General features: G+C 41.6%; 1 protein-coding gene across 5 annotated transcripts in view; it reads right to left on the minus strand.

The window, feature by feature from the left end:
• The window catches only part of rabgap1l (RAB GTPase activating protein 1-like), a 587,017-nt gene that overhangs the window by 394,295 nt on the left and 177,490 nt on the right, over positions 1-15,232 (minus strand). For 4 of the 5 annotated variants that reach the window (XM_073063719.1, XM_073063720.1, XM_073063721.1 and 1 more), the window contains exons 12-13: positions 12,641-12,734; positions 11,126-11,276 (exon numbers count right to left, since the gene is read on the minus strand). In XM_073063719.1, coding sequence (XP_072919820.1) covers positions 11,126-11,276; positions 12,641-12,734 — 245 coding nt within the window. Of the gene's footprint in view, positions 1-11,125; positions 11,277-12,640; positions 12,735-13,186; positions 13,206-15,232 lie in introns of those variants that run through there. The other variant, XM_073063723.1, reaches the window with a different exon arrangement.

Raw genomic sequence — 15,232 nt, forward strand, 5'->3', positions numbered from 1 at the left:
TTACAATTTTTAATTGACCACCATCCTTGAAAACCTTTTGGAAAGGTTCCAGATATATACAACTCTTTGTGTAATCACAGCTGAATGAGCCAAGCATTTTTCTGAAGATTATATTCTTTCAATCATACCGGTTTCATTCACACCAGTACCCAAGAACGTGGTAACCTGCTTCAATGACTTGCTCAGAAGCACTGCGGAGAGTAAATTGGGAGCAGCTATTATTGGAAGTCCACATGTGAGTTGTTTAAAGGACTAGCATGTTCCTGTAAGGAAGATAGGTGAGGACAGGAAGGTTTAAGAATCTTGGATGATGAGAAATATTGCAAATTTGTCAAAAAGGAAAAGAAAGTATATGTAAGATTTAAAAAGCTGAAATCAAACATGGCTCTAGAAGAATATAAAGAAAAGAAATTAAACACAAAATCTGAAGAATAAAAGGGGACTATGAAATGTCCTTGGAGAGTAGGATTAAGGAAAATCCCAAGCCACTTTATACATATAATACATTAAAATAAGAGAGTGACGAGGGAGAACATATGACCATTTCAAAGTCAAAGGAGGAAATTTATGCAAAGGGCCAGAGAATGGGGGCAAGGTACTACATAACAATTTTGCATTTATAATCACCAATAAGGAGGGCAAGGACAAGGTTGAGATCAGGGAGGAGTATGCTGATGTTCAAAAGGCATGCTGACATCAGGCTTGAACACATGTGAAGTACTGCATACTATTTTGGCAACGCTCCTATAGGAAAGACATCAATCTGGGAAACAGTGCAGAGGACACGAGGGGCCCAAGTTAAAAAGAGATGTTGGGCAGATTAGGATTTTATTCCTTGGAACAAAGGAGATTGAGGGGTGACCTTAGATAACATCATGAAAGATACATTTAGTGTAATCACATATAACCTTTTCCCAGGGAAGGGGAGCTAAAAAACTAGAGGGCATAGGTTTCAAGTGAGAGGGGAAAGATTTAAAATGGAACTGAGGGACAGCTATTTCACACAGAGGATAGTGTATTCACGGACTGAGGTGCCAGAGGCAATGGTTGAGGAAGATACACTAACAATACTTAAAAGAGATTTGGTTAAGTAAATGGACATGAATGATTTAGAGGAATATGGGCCAAACATGGGCAAATTGAACTAACTTGGTGGGCACTATGCTTGAAAAGGACAGGGTGGGCCAAAGAGCCAGTTTCTAGGACTCTGTGACCTGGAAATTCCCAGTCACTTCTGAATTGTGTCTTGAGAATGATGAGCTGAAGTTATACTCATGGAATCTATACTGGTATCTATCTTTTACAAAATGAAATGAGCACTGGAGTTGGAATGTAGTGCTGACTTCCATTTGCATGGGTAACTGCTGTATATAAACTGTTCTACTCATGCATTCCTTCAAATGACTCCCATCAGTCATCATTCAACCCAAGAGAACAGTTGCTGAGTACATCACAGTTGAAGATAATGCAGTGTTAATGTACTGGCAGAGATTTACCTCAGCACTACCTCCCCACACTGACCCGCAGTAATTACATTTCATGTTGTATGGTGATAATAAGATGATTGTGAAATTGACAAAGATTCCTGTTCTTTGAATCATGGCTATGCTGAGAATTTTGTGTGCTTTATGAATCTCCCTCAACAAGGAGATTATCAGATTGTGCAGAGAGGTGATTACTTAAACTCTTAATGATTTTAGAAGCCTGTCTTGCTCAGTAACTGATCTCAGAGATTAGTAGTAATTAGTAGTAATTAACAGATAAAGTCCCTAGTAATCATCTCCATGCTGATTCAGTATGACAGGTAATGGATACTCGAAGAGGGATAGGTGTTTCACTCTAACACCACATTAAATTAATTCAGGTAAAATTCCCTAGTTAACCTGCATTTTAACATTTCCTTAGTTTCTTAGTGCATAAATTAGTTAACTTCATAGCTCCTACTGTATCATAGGTTAAATTGGACCACTAAAAACATAACTGACAAAGGTGAATGATGTTGAATGAATATCCTGAGGTACTGCTTTTATTAGTTTTTCTCAGGTGCATTGTTATTTTAAAGCCAATGGCATGTAAGAGAGCAGAAAACTGAAAGTAAATCCAGGATTAGGAAGTACAATGATTCAAATATCCTCCAGCAGTACACAACAATCGCACCACATGAGGATTTGATGGACTCGTAGGGATATCCTGCTGCTGGGAAAAGTGCATTATAATTAACAGTGTTTTTATCTAATAGAAATTCATAAAATTATGATAGGCAAAGTCAGAGGAGATAGACAACCTTTCCTAGGTTTGAAATGAGGAACACTAGAGGACTGCATTTAAGGTGAGAGAGGAAAGTTCAAAGGTGCAGTGTGAGACAAGTTTTTTCTCTCACACAGAGAGTGGTGGGTGCCTAGATTATGTGCTGAAGGCAAATATAGCTTCAATAGCAACATGAATGTGCAGAGAATGAAGGGATATGGACCATGTGCAGGTAGAAGGGAAGAGGGGTTATTAGTTTAATTAGTTCAGCAGATGGTGGACCAAAGAGCTGTTCCCATGCTGTACCATCATAAATCAACACACTACATGTAAGACAAAGGAAAGGGGAACAACAATATTAGCAGCTTCGAAGAGCAGAGATGAAGACCCAAAGAAATGATAACTGCAGCACTGTTATCTAAGAAAGCTTGAAGCCCAAACAGGAAAAAGACATGAAAGAGCATGCATGAGACAGAACATATAGCACAAGAGTGCTCTTTGGGCTCACCACTGTGCTGACCACGATGACAATCCAAACTAATCCCATCTATCTACACATGGTCCATATCTGTCCAACTGTGCAAGTTTGTGTCCTTCTAAATACCTCTTAAACATTGCTATCATATTAATATCCACCACCTTCCCAAGGAGCATGTTCCAGCACCCACCACTCTGTAAAAATGCCTCGCAACTTTCCATAAAACCTTAAGAAACAGGAACAGAATTAGGCCAACTGGCCCATCAAGTCTGCTGCACCATTTCATTATTGCTGATCCAATTTTCCTCTCAGCTTCTATCTCCTCCCTTTTTCCAGTATCCCTTCATGCCCTAACCAATCAAGAATCTATCAACCTCTGCCTGAAATGTACCCAATGACTTACAGCCACAGCCACCTATGGCAAAGAATTACACAGATTTGCCATGCACTGGCTAAAGGAATTCCTCCCCATCTCTGTTCTAAAAGGATTCCCCTCTATTCTGAGGCTATATCCCCTGGTCTTAGGCTCTTCCACCATAGGAAACATCCTTTCCACATCCATTATATCAAGGCCTTTCACCATTTAAAGAGCAAACACGAGGAAATCTGCAGATGCTGGAAATTCAAACAACAACAACACACAAAATGCTGGTGGAACAAAGCAGGCCAGGCAAAACTATAGGAGAAGCACTGTTGACGTTTCGGGCCGAGACCTGACGAAGGGTCTCGGCCCGAAACGTCGACAATGCTTCTCCTATAGATGCTGCCTGGCCTGCTGTGTTCCACCAGCATTTTGTGTGTGTTGTTGTTTGCCTTTCACCATTTGTTAGGTTTCAATGAAATCACTCCTCATTCTTCTGAATTCTAGTGAATACCGGCCCAAAGCTCTTCAATTCTGAAATCATTTTCATAAACCTCCTTTGAACCCTCACTAGTTTCAGCACATCCTTTTTAACATAAAGGGCCCAAAACTGCTCACAATATTCCATGTGAGGCCTCACCAGTACTTTATAAAGTCTCAACATTACATCTTTGCTTTTATATTCTAGTCCTCTTGAAATGAATGCCAACAGTGCATTTGCTTTCTTCATCCCTGCAAATTCACCTTTAGGGAATCCTGCACAAGTACTCTCAAGACCCTCTGCACCTCAGTTTTTTGTACTTTTTCTCCATTTAGAAAATAGTCAACCCTTTCATTTCTTCTACCAAAGTGCATGACCATACACTTCTTTGCCTATTCTCCTAATCTGTCTAAGTCCTTCTGTAGTCTCTCTACTTCCTCAAAACTACCTGCTCCCTCTATCTACCTTCATACCATCTGCAAAATGCCGTCAATTCCATCATCCAAATCATTGACATATCACGCTTTAAAAAAAAATCTGACACAACACAAGACCACTGTGAAACACCATTAGTCACTAGTAGCCAACCAGAAAAGGCTCCCTTTATTCCCACTCGTTGCCTCCTGTCAATCAGCTACTGCTTTATCGATGCTAAAATCTATCATGTAATACCATGGGCTCCTAGCTTGTTAAGCACCTTGTCAGAGGTCTTCTGAAAATCCAAGTACACAACATGAACCAACAGTTCTTTGTCTATCCTGCATGTTACTTCTTCAAAGAATTCCAACAGATTTGTCAGGCAAGATTTCCCTTGAGGAAACTATGCTGATTATGGCCTATTTTATCATGTGCTGCCAAGTACTTTGGGACCTCATCCTTACTAATCGACTCCAACATCTTATAAAGTCCTTTCTTCTGCCTCTTTCCCTTCTTGAAGAGTGGAGTGACATTTGCAATTTTCCAGTCTTCCAGAACCATTCCAGAATCCAGTGATTCTTGGGAGATCACTATTAATGCCTCCACAATCTCTTCAGCTACCTCTTTGAGAAACCAGGGGTGTAGTCCATCTGGTTCAGGTGACTTGTTTACCTTCAAACCTTTCAGTTCCCCAAGAACCTTCTCTCTAGTAATGGTAACTTCACACACTTCATGACCCGACAGTGGAACTTCCAGCATACTGTTAGTGTCTTCCACAGTGAACACTGTTGCTAAATACTCATTTAGTTTATCCGCCATTTCCTGCTCCCTATTACATTACTACCTCTCCAACATCATTTTCCAATGGTATGATATCCACTCCTGCCTCTCTTTTACAGTTTATGTATCTTAAGAAACTTATGGTAACCTCTTGAATGTTATTGGCTAGCTTACTTTCATATTCCTTCTTTACCTTCTTTATGACTTCTTAGTTGCCTTCTGCTGTTTTTAAAAAGCTTCCCAATCCTCTAACTTCCCACTAATCTTTGCGCCCTTGCTGCTCTGCCATCATCCAAGCCAGTGCTCTTTTCCAATCAATCTGGCCAACTCCTCTCTCATGCCTCTGTAATTCCCTTTACTCTACTGTAATACTGATACATCTGACTTTAGCTTCTCCTTTTCAAACTTCAGGGTGAATATGATCATATTATGATCTCTTGCCCCTAAGGGCTTTATTGCTTTAAGGTGTCTAATCAATTCTGGTTCATTGCACAACCCAATCCAGAATAGCTGATCCCCGAGTAGGCTCAACCACAGTCTCTCTAAAAAGCCATCTCGTAGGCATTCTAGAAACTCCCCCTATTGGAATCAGCACCAACCTGATTTTCCCAAATTACCTGCATATTGAAATCCTTCCAACTGCCTCAGGAAAGCAGCCAACATCATCGTGTCCCTCCTCTCACCCCACAATAACTCTCTCTTTTCCCGTCTCCCAATGTGCAGAAGATAAAAAAGTTTAAAAACATGTACCACCAGACTGTATTGTTAACAGTCACTTAAATTATCTCTCTCTCTTGGTATTGGGGATAAATTTTCACTACCTATTAAATGCTCCCAATGGTGCACATCTCAAATAGCTTTTGACAACTAAGTCCAACTCCTGGCCTTCACATGGAGCTTTGCTACTAAGCCTGGTGGTACCATTTCTACTGACAAGACAAGGGGTAAAAGCAGGTTACTGCCACCTTAAAACCGGTCACTTCAGGCAGATGGGGCACGTCAGCTGTGATTGGCAGCTCATCTAGGATCATAGGGAAGGCCTTGGGAGTAAATCCTGAGGGGAAAAAAAACAGAGCTGGAGTCCCTAAGACAGTCCTATATTGAAACATAGAAAACCTACAACACAAGACAGGCCCTTTGGCCCACAAGGCTGTGTCAAACATGTCCTTACCTTAGAAATAACCTAGGGTTACCCATAGCCCTCTATTTTTCTGAGCTCCATGTACCTGTCCAGGACTCTCTTAAAAGACCTTATCATATCCGCCTCCACCACCATTGCCGGCAGCCCATTCCATGCTTATCTGGGTTGTATCTCCATCTGCCACTTCTCAGCCCAGTTTTTCATCCTATCAATGTCCCGCTGTAACCTCTGACAGCCCTCAACACTACCCACAACACCCCCAAGCTTTTTGTTATCAGCAAATTTACTAACCCATCCCTCCACTTCTTCATCCAGGTCATTTATAAAAATCACAAAGAACAGGGGTCCCAGAACAGATCCCCAAGGCACACCAGTGGTGACTGACCTCCATGCAGAATATGACCCATCTACAACAACTCTATACCTTCTGTGGGCAAGCCAGTTCTGGATCCACAAAGCAATGTCCCCTTGGATCCCATGACTCCTTGAGATCAATGCTGACTTGCAACTGCTGCAATGCCACTGATGCCAAACTATATTGGTACCTTGGATTCATCAGCTGTGTAAAGAGGGGGAGCCTGCTGCATTGGCAACAGCTTGCTCTCCATATCGTACTGTCCTGGCTTGTGTATCGTGTAAACACCTGGGACGCAGCACCCACAGTCAACCTGACCACTGACTTTTCGTACCTAAAAAACGAACATTATCTCCTGATCTAGCTCATCATCATCACTGCATTTTGTGTACTTGCACTGCGCTTTCTCTAAAACTGCAACACTATATTCTACATTCTGTTTTCTTTTTACTATCCTGTTGTATTTATACATGGCATGATCTATCTGGATGGCACGCAAAACAAAAGCTCTTCATTGAATCTCGGTAGCCGTGACAATAGCAGTTAGGAGGCTACCTAGGCGGGAGATAAGGTATTGCTCCATCGACCTGCGTGTGGCCTACGGAACCGAAATTTCTCTACGCCTTGCAGCCAGACAGCCACCTAACGCCCGCCCGAAACACTCACTGCAGGTCAGTGCAGGACGGCCCGGGAGTCGTGGCGACAGGCTCAGATGCAAGCAGCGATCTTTCTTTCCGTTGGCGGTATATTGGCCGCAGGCAGGACGTGGATTTTCACTTTCCTTCGACGCCTCCCGCTATCAGCACTGCCACTGCCGGTCCCACTATCAGCACTGCCTCCGCTGGTGGTCAATGGAGCAATACCTTATCTCCCGCCTAGGTAGCCTCCTAACTGCCAGCATGAACATCCAACTCACAGACCCTCCGTTGATACCCCTGCCTACCCCCATCCCTATCTATTATTTTAGTCTGGTTCTCTTTCTCTCTCTTTTCCCCCCCTCACTATAATGTCCCCCCAGCCCTACCTTTCTTTCTCTTTTATTTCCCATAATTCTCCACCTTCCCCCAGCCCATTTCCCTCCAGCCTATCACTTCCTAGCTCTCTACTTTATCCCTCCCCCCACTTCTTATCCCCCCTTGACCATCCCATGTTACTTCACTCCTGATGAAGGGTTTCGGCCCGAAACGTCGTCACTACCTCCCTTCATAGATGCTGTCTGGCCTGTTGAGTTCTGCCAGCATTTTGTGTTTTTAAATGCTGTTTTAATGCAGGTTCCCAGCACTCATTGAAGCAAAAATAAAAGATCTAATATTTTTATTTTGAAAATTTATTATCAGATAATTACCACAGATTATCAAGTAAATGTCACACTGCTCAAACGCATCAAACACAACAGATAATATAGTAATTGTCATGTGGCTGTTTTGGGGATTCTGCTGTGCACAAAATATCTGTTTTCATTTAAAACACCCCACCCACGCTCTGTACTTCATTGGCTGCAAGATAGCAAAATGCACCATTCAGATAAGTAATTTTTGCTCTCCAATACCTGAGTCCACCTCTTGAACTACTTGATAAATCATTCCAATAACCACCATGTCAGACTATTCTTTACAATTGCATCATCTCCAACTTAGTGTATCCTATGCCAAGGGAGAAACACTAAAAGAACGTGTTTGTTCTGGTCACCTCACTGCAGGAAGGATGTGGATACTATAGAGAGAGTGCAGAGGAGATTTAAAAGGATGTTGCCTAGACTGGACAGCATTCCTTATGAGAATAGGTTGAGTGAACTTGGCCTTTTCGCCTTAGAGCAATGGAGGACAACAGGTGACCTATCTTTTAAGAGACTCTTAGGTACATGGAGCTTAGAAAACAAGAGGGCTATGCGGTAGGGAAATTCTAGGCAGTTTCTAGAGTAGGTTACATGGTCGGTACAACATTGTAATGTGCTGTAGATTTCAATGTTCTATTTCTCTTTCACATAATCGAAATAAATTTAACTGCATTCTGAAATTCATCTTGTTAAGCTAACAAGAAATATACAAAGTCAATTTTTTTTTAAATGCTCCTGTACATAAACAACATTACAGCACAGGCCAATCCGAAGTTTGAAGTTCAGTTCCAGCACTGTTCCGTAAGGAATATGACCTCCCCATGGAAGTTGTGGAATTGCTAGGGTAGTGAGGCTCGAAGGGCCGGAAGGGTCTACTCCATGGTGTATGTCAACAGATAAAATAACCACGAGTTCCCTGGATAAAGTGTCTGTAAAATCTGATCAGCATCAATTTTGAGTATAATAATCACAGCATTTATATCAGACTAGCTATTATTCTGCTGTCTGCCTTCATAGCTCACAAACCAAGAGTGAAACAGTGCTTCTTTCCCTCCTGGGCATGCAACATAACAGCAAACAAACTGACAAAACAACATTCCAAACCTTGCTGAGAGATGTATTTTAAGCCTCAACATTGAAAACAGGAGAATTTAAAGCATGTATTCACAGTTTTCTACCACTATTACTCCTATTCTTGAGATTTACAATTTTAATTATCTTTCATCTGCTTTTAACTTGAACTTATCTTTGTTATTGATAGGTAAATGTTTGAACTGTCTGGAAGGTGACATGATCTATGCAAACATATAAATTCTTCAATATGTACATTCTCTAATGCATGTTGCCACGTTTTTAATCTGCAGAGTTCAAACTTGTTCCCTTTCATATTTCACAGTCCTTTCATCTGCTGTCCTTGGTAACCACAAAGTAGAGTCTTGCAATGTGATATTGCCAATATTCTTTCCTCACCAATGTGCCTTCAGCTCCTAGAACACCTCACCTTTTTCTGCTGAAGGGTTTCTGCCTCAAACAACGACTGGACTTTTTTTCCATAGAAGCTGCCTGGCCTGCCGAGTTCCTCCAGCATTTGCAGATTTTCTCTTGTTTATCACTCTTTCCTTCTCCCCTTTTCCCTGCCAAAGCTCAGAAGAAGCATTTTCACCTTTGAGTCAGAAGGATGTAGATGGATTCATGTCCCACCTGAGAGGTGAGGACAAAAATCTAAACAAACACTCAGGTGACCGAGGTGCTTATTTTTAAGTAGTATGTTAAACAATCCCTCTGCCCTGACAGGTGAGTAGAAAACATTCCAAATGTATTCCGCCATTAACACCACCAAAGGTTATCCAATCATTACACTGTAAAGCTGCTGTTTCCAGAAGCTTGCTGTAGATAAGGTCCTACTACATAGCAGTGCTCACATAACAACCAATGAAGCACTGAGGTTGTGTAAGGAACTCGAGGAAAGCATATTCTTTGATTCTTTTACAACAGAAATGATGAGTACATTACCACAACACTGAGCAGATATTCACTGTTGCCCAAGCTTTTCTTCCCCTGTGCACCCTGTGAACATTGAAGTTAAATGTCACAACATTACCTCATTGGCACTGGTGCAAAAACCAACTGCTGGACAGACACAAAAGGTCGTTAGCATCTAAGGAGGAATTGTTGACGTGGGAGTAGAAAAGGAAGATATAGAGAATATAAAGAGAGTAAAATGAGTGAGACAGGTATCATTAAGTGACTGGGATATCTTCTCTCTCTTTCCTGAAACCTCATCAGATCTTTTCTTCCACAGATGCTGTTCAACCCACAGCTTTTCCAGTGGTTTGCTTTTTGTTCCAGATGTCAGCATCTGCAGTCCCTTAGCTCTGGTTATACTAATCGTAGAACCCTTTTGCTTATCAATCTATACAAGTCTACATTCAAGGACTCTGCTTTCAATGCCTATTGAGAGAAAGTTCCAGAAAACACACCAGCTTTATAGCTTCACAGTGCACATCACATGAACACATTATACATTTGGAGCCAATTACAGACAACTCTTCCAAAACCCCCAAAATGCAGGTGTAGGAGGAATAAAAGCAAGAAAAGCTACCTCCATCACTAACAATCCAAATTCAGTGAAGGCTCCAAGTTAAGCACAACTCCCAGGTTCAGTGCTCAGCTACTGGGGCATTTTGACAAAATGAAAACAATGGTAAGCAATTATTCCCCAATACGAAATCAAGGTTTTGGTCCTTCATGTAATGAAAAAGCCAGTTAATGCAGAGACTCTCACTGTGAACTGCATGGCATGGAAGCTGATGCAGTACAAAGACAATTAATACAGAGGACACAAAAGAAAGCATGTGGTAAATTAACATAACATAAATGTTTAATGATACAAAGTGTGCAAGTTTTAAATGCATCTTAAGAAAAGTGAACCCATTGTCAATATTTAAATCAACTGAATGTACAAGTGTTACAGTAAGTTGAACACTGAACAGTTAGCAGAACAGAAATTCTCCAGAACTGAAATAATACAGAGCCAGTCAAACCCAAAACATGTAAAACTGCCCCTGCAAACACATCCTACGGATAAACCTGAGGAATTTTCACAGAAAATATTCAAAGGCCTGTGAAAATGCTATCAGCGAGTTTACAGGTGAGCATAAATCCCACATGACTATATCCAACCACTAAATCACACACTTACATGTATGTATTCAGAACTACACGTGTAAAAATTTTGAATAAAGAAGCTTACAATGGTGTGAATACCATTCTGTATGAAAGCAAACTGTGAGCATGGTGCAGTGAGGCTGTGAATGAACATAGGACCATGCACCTTGATCTTCACATTGATCCATGGGTCTGCAAGTGTGAATACAGTCCTGTGGCATTGCAAGATATGAACACAGGGTTCAAATTTAAATACAACTCCTGGTCTATGAGTGTGAATACAATACAATGATGTAGAGGACTCTGGATGCTTCATCAATCAGGCACCTACTTCTACTTCCACTGCTGAGGTACTTCCTACCTTAGTGATCAGGATTCTGTAATTTTCCAGCATTGCTTGGTTATCGTGGCAATCCGACAACAACTGCCAAACTTCTGCTCTGAGTGCTTCTGGAATGCCACGTTTAACAAGGACAGACAACCCTTTGGGTCTGGTAGTCAGATTGCTGTGCCTGAAGGAAGAGACACTGTCAATAGGTATACATACTGAGGACAAGTCACAACCCAAGGTTACTGCTCAGTCATAATAAAGCTTCAGCATGTATTGCATGTGTCACATGTGTCAATAAAAATATATATACTTAAGTACAGGTGGCCCCCGTTTTTCGAACGTTACTTTATGACAGCTCACTATTACGAAAGACCTACATTAGTACCCGTTTTCGCTAACTGAAGAGGATTTTCGCTTTTACGAAAAAAGACGCCCACTTTATACATGTGTTTACCCCGAGAAAGACTACCATGACCGTGAAACCTTGTGCGGGTGAGCATGTGTGTACGTGCGTAGGCATGTACATGCATGTGCATGTGCCTATGGGCCGATTTTTTTTCTCTCCAAATCTATTTTGGCTCACTGTCTAAGTGAAACTACACTGTACATACAATATTTCTACTTTATATAGAATGTGTCTTTATCATATCATTCCTGCTTTTACTGTATGTTCCAGTTATTTTAGGTTTTATGTGCTATTTGGTATGATTTGGTAGGTTATTTTTTGGGTCTGGGAACACGCAAAAATTTTTCCCATATAAATTAATGGTAATTGCTTCTTCGCTTTACATTTCGGCTTGCAAACGGTTTCATAGGAACGTTCTACCTTCGGATAGTGGGGAAAACCTGTAATAAACCCACTCCTACAATAGCATTTTTCAAATTCAGTGCTGGATACTTTTGTGACCCCAGCACAACATCATGACTTTGTCTGTATGGCAGCGTAGTTTACTTTTTGCTTAGCATTCTTGGCCCCAGAATTTATTTAATCCAGACTAAAAAAGGAGCACAACATTGAGGAAGTGCTGCCCTGTCAGAGATTGAGAGACAAAGAACAGCCAAGACAATAGGCAAATTTCCTGTCTTATTCTTCAAATGGCAAGGTGAGATCTCTCAGACTGGGCAGGATCTCAATATATTGTTTCCTCCTACACCCAGTGCTTCTGACATTGCAGCACTTGCCCAGTATCATGCTGACCTGCCGGGCAATGGTGCAAAGTGAGGAAGTCTAGTCTTGGGTCAGGCAGCTCCTGCTGAACCACCTACAGAAACCTGTCTTGGGTGGGAACAAAGGAAAACATTGGTGGTAATGACCACAGCAACAGTAAAAAGAGGGGAGGCACATGCAAGAGAGCAGGGGTGTGTAAGGATGCAAGGGGTGCAACAGGTAGGGAAGGAAAGATAATGGAAGAGGCACAGAAGATGGGTTGGAGTTGGGTGCTGGTCCACCGCAGTTAACTGTTCTGCCAATAGCCACAGAAGAAATGTCAAACAATGCTGTGGCAGGAAGCAAACACACTCTACGTGGTTAGCTGTGCTACTCACCATCTCTGCAGCAATTCTCCCCACGATTCCAGGATTTTCTCAGGACACTCTTTGGAAACATCCCCAGTGCCACTCGACAATTCATTATCACTGTCTGTGAGAGGCAGAGAAGGAGAGACTATGTCAGCTGAGTCATCTGTACAGCTTGTCTACTTTTAACCTGGGATCTCAAGGTGCTGGGGTATTAGAGGGCAAAAAGTTGAAGAGATTTTGGTGTAGTTACTATATTGTTGATTTCACCATTCTACAGTTATTGCCCAAGGGCAAACCTTCCATAAAACTTCTAAAGTTGAGGTCATATTAGAAGTGATTTTAAATGGAAATCTTTGACTGCCATCTCCACAGATCTTTCTAACCTGCCCAAAAATCAGTGGAGTGTTTAGTTCCATCCTCCTGAAAAATTAACTGTTTTTCTCCCCACAGCTGCAGCCTGACATGCTGTGTTTCTATACTGTACAACACTCCTTTCTCAAAGTTTTTTAAAAACTGAAAATATTAGGACATTAATTCATTAGGATGTAGCAGGAACAAGACAACTGATGTTACCTCAGGCAAGGCAATAGGGAGGGCAGCTCCCTGGAGTCCAGGTGGGTGGGTTTTAAATGTTTCAATAAGCCGTTGGTAAGCACTGTTCCCCACCATGGTTGACTTGCTTGCAAATACCACCACCCATGACCTCTTCTAGCTTTGATATTCTCTTGGTCTACTGTCACTGATCAAGTTGACACAGCTTCAAGCTGCATGAAGTTAATCTACAACCTCTATCTCATGCTCCCAATCTTCCTAAACCACTCTGCTGCCTTTGGCAAACTACTTATATTGAGCAAATAAACAGAGAGGAGTTACATATACTGGAGAGACTGAATCAGGGGCAACCTAATGATCAACAGGCAAAACAAATATTACATCAAGGAAGGTTTAACTCTGGTTTAATATCGACAAGCAGTTAACAGGATTGGACCTATATTTAGAACAATCCTGGAAATGTGTCTGTGTTTTTAAGAATGCCTGGGAATGTCAATAATCGTGGCAGGTTCTGGGCTGTCAGAAGTTGGTACTTTCCTGCAAACATCAGGTACACACCACCTCTTGGACTTCTATGGATCAATTTGTGTTTCTTCCCCCCACAGATTTTTACTATATTGTATAATTTATATAGTGTGTGTTGTCTGTACCAATGTTCCTGCGATTTTCCTACAAGTTTTTCATTGTATCTGTTACCTCACAGTACTTGCTGTGAAGTAATCCAATAATCCAGACTTGATTTGGACATAGAAGCAGAGCATTATAAAGGCTCGATGAAGGTTCTCTGCTTCAGTGTTCACTACATAATGCCTGGAATACAGGGAGAAAGCTAGAATAAGATATTATAATTTGAAGGATGAGTTTTGGCCAAATTGAATGGGAGACCAGGTTTGAAGGGAACAATAACTTGGTCCAGCTTCCTCACATACCTCAGAGACATGCAGATAGGTTAACTGCTTCCTAGTGGAGATTAATGGCAAAGGAACTAAAGGGGGAAGAGGATAAGATGCAGGGCTCTTAGGGAAATAAAACTGATGGGGTTCCTCACCAAGAAGTTGGCAATGAACTCAATGGGCTAGTGACAAAACAATTAATTCTTCGTTTATGTCCATAAGACATAAGAGCAGAATTGGGCCTTTCAACACCTCGAGTTATCTATCATTTCATCATGGCTGGTTTATTATCCCTCACAACCCCATCCTCCTGTCTTCTCCCTATAACCTTTGATATCCTTACTAATCAAGAACCTATCAACCTCCAATGAACTCTAGCAGATTCACCAACCTCAGGCTAAAGAAATTAATTCCTCCTCATCCCTGCTCTAAATGGATATACCTCTATTCTGAGGCTATACTCTCTGGTCACAGACTCACCCACTATAGGAAACATCCTCTCCACATCCACTCTATCTAGGCCTTTCAATTTTGTTGATAGGCTTCAATAAGATCTGTCCTCATTCTACTAAACTCCAATGAGTACAGGCCCAGAGCTGTCAAACACTCCTAATATGTTAACCCTTTTGTTTCCAGAATCATTCGTGTGAACCTCCTCTAAACCCTCTCTAATGCCAACACGTCTTTTCTTAGATAAGGCACACAAAATTGCTCATCATACTCCAAGTGTGGTCTGACCGATGCTTTATAAAGCCTCAGCATTACCATCTTGCTTTCATATTCTAGTTCTCTCAAAATGAAGGTTAACATTACATCTGCCTTCCTTACCACCAACTCAACCAGCAAGTTAACCTTTGGGGACTCCTGCAGAAGGACTTCCAAGCCCCTTTGCTCCTCTGATTTCTGAATTTTCTCTGTTTAGAAAATAGGACCCTCGTCAGACCCCACTTGGAGTACTGTGCTCAGTTCTGGTCGCCTCACTACAGGAAGGATGTGGAAGCCATAGAAAAGACGCAGAGGAGATTTACAAGGATGTTGCCTGGATTGGGGAGCATGCCTTATGAAAACAGGTTGAGTGAACTCGGCCTTTTCTCCTTGGAGAAACGGAGGATGGCTGGTATAAGATGATGAGAGGTATTGATCGTGTGGATAGTCAGAGGCTTTTCCCCAGGGT

This window comes from Hemitrygon akajei, chromosome 12 (assembly GCF_048418815.1).
Source record: "Hemitrygon akajei chromosome 12, sHemAka1.3, whole genome shotgun sequence".
In the NCBI taxonomy this organism is placed as follows: domain Eukaryota; kingdom Metazoa; phylum Chordata; class Chondrichthyes; order Myliobatiformes; family Dasyatidae; genus Hemitrygon; species Hemitrygon akajei.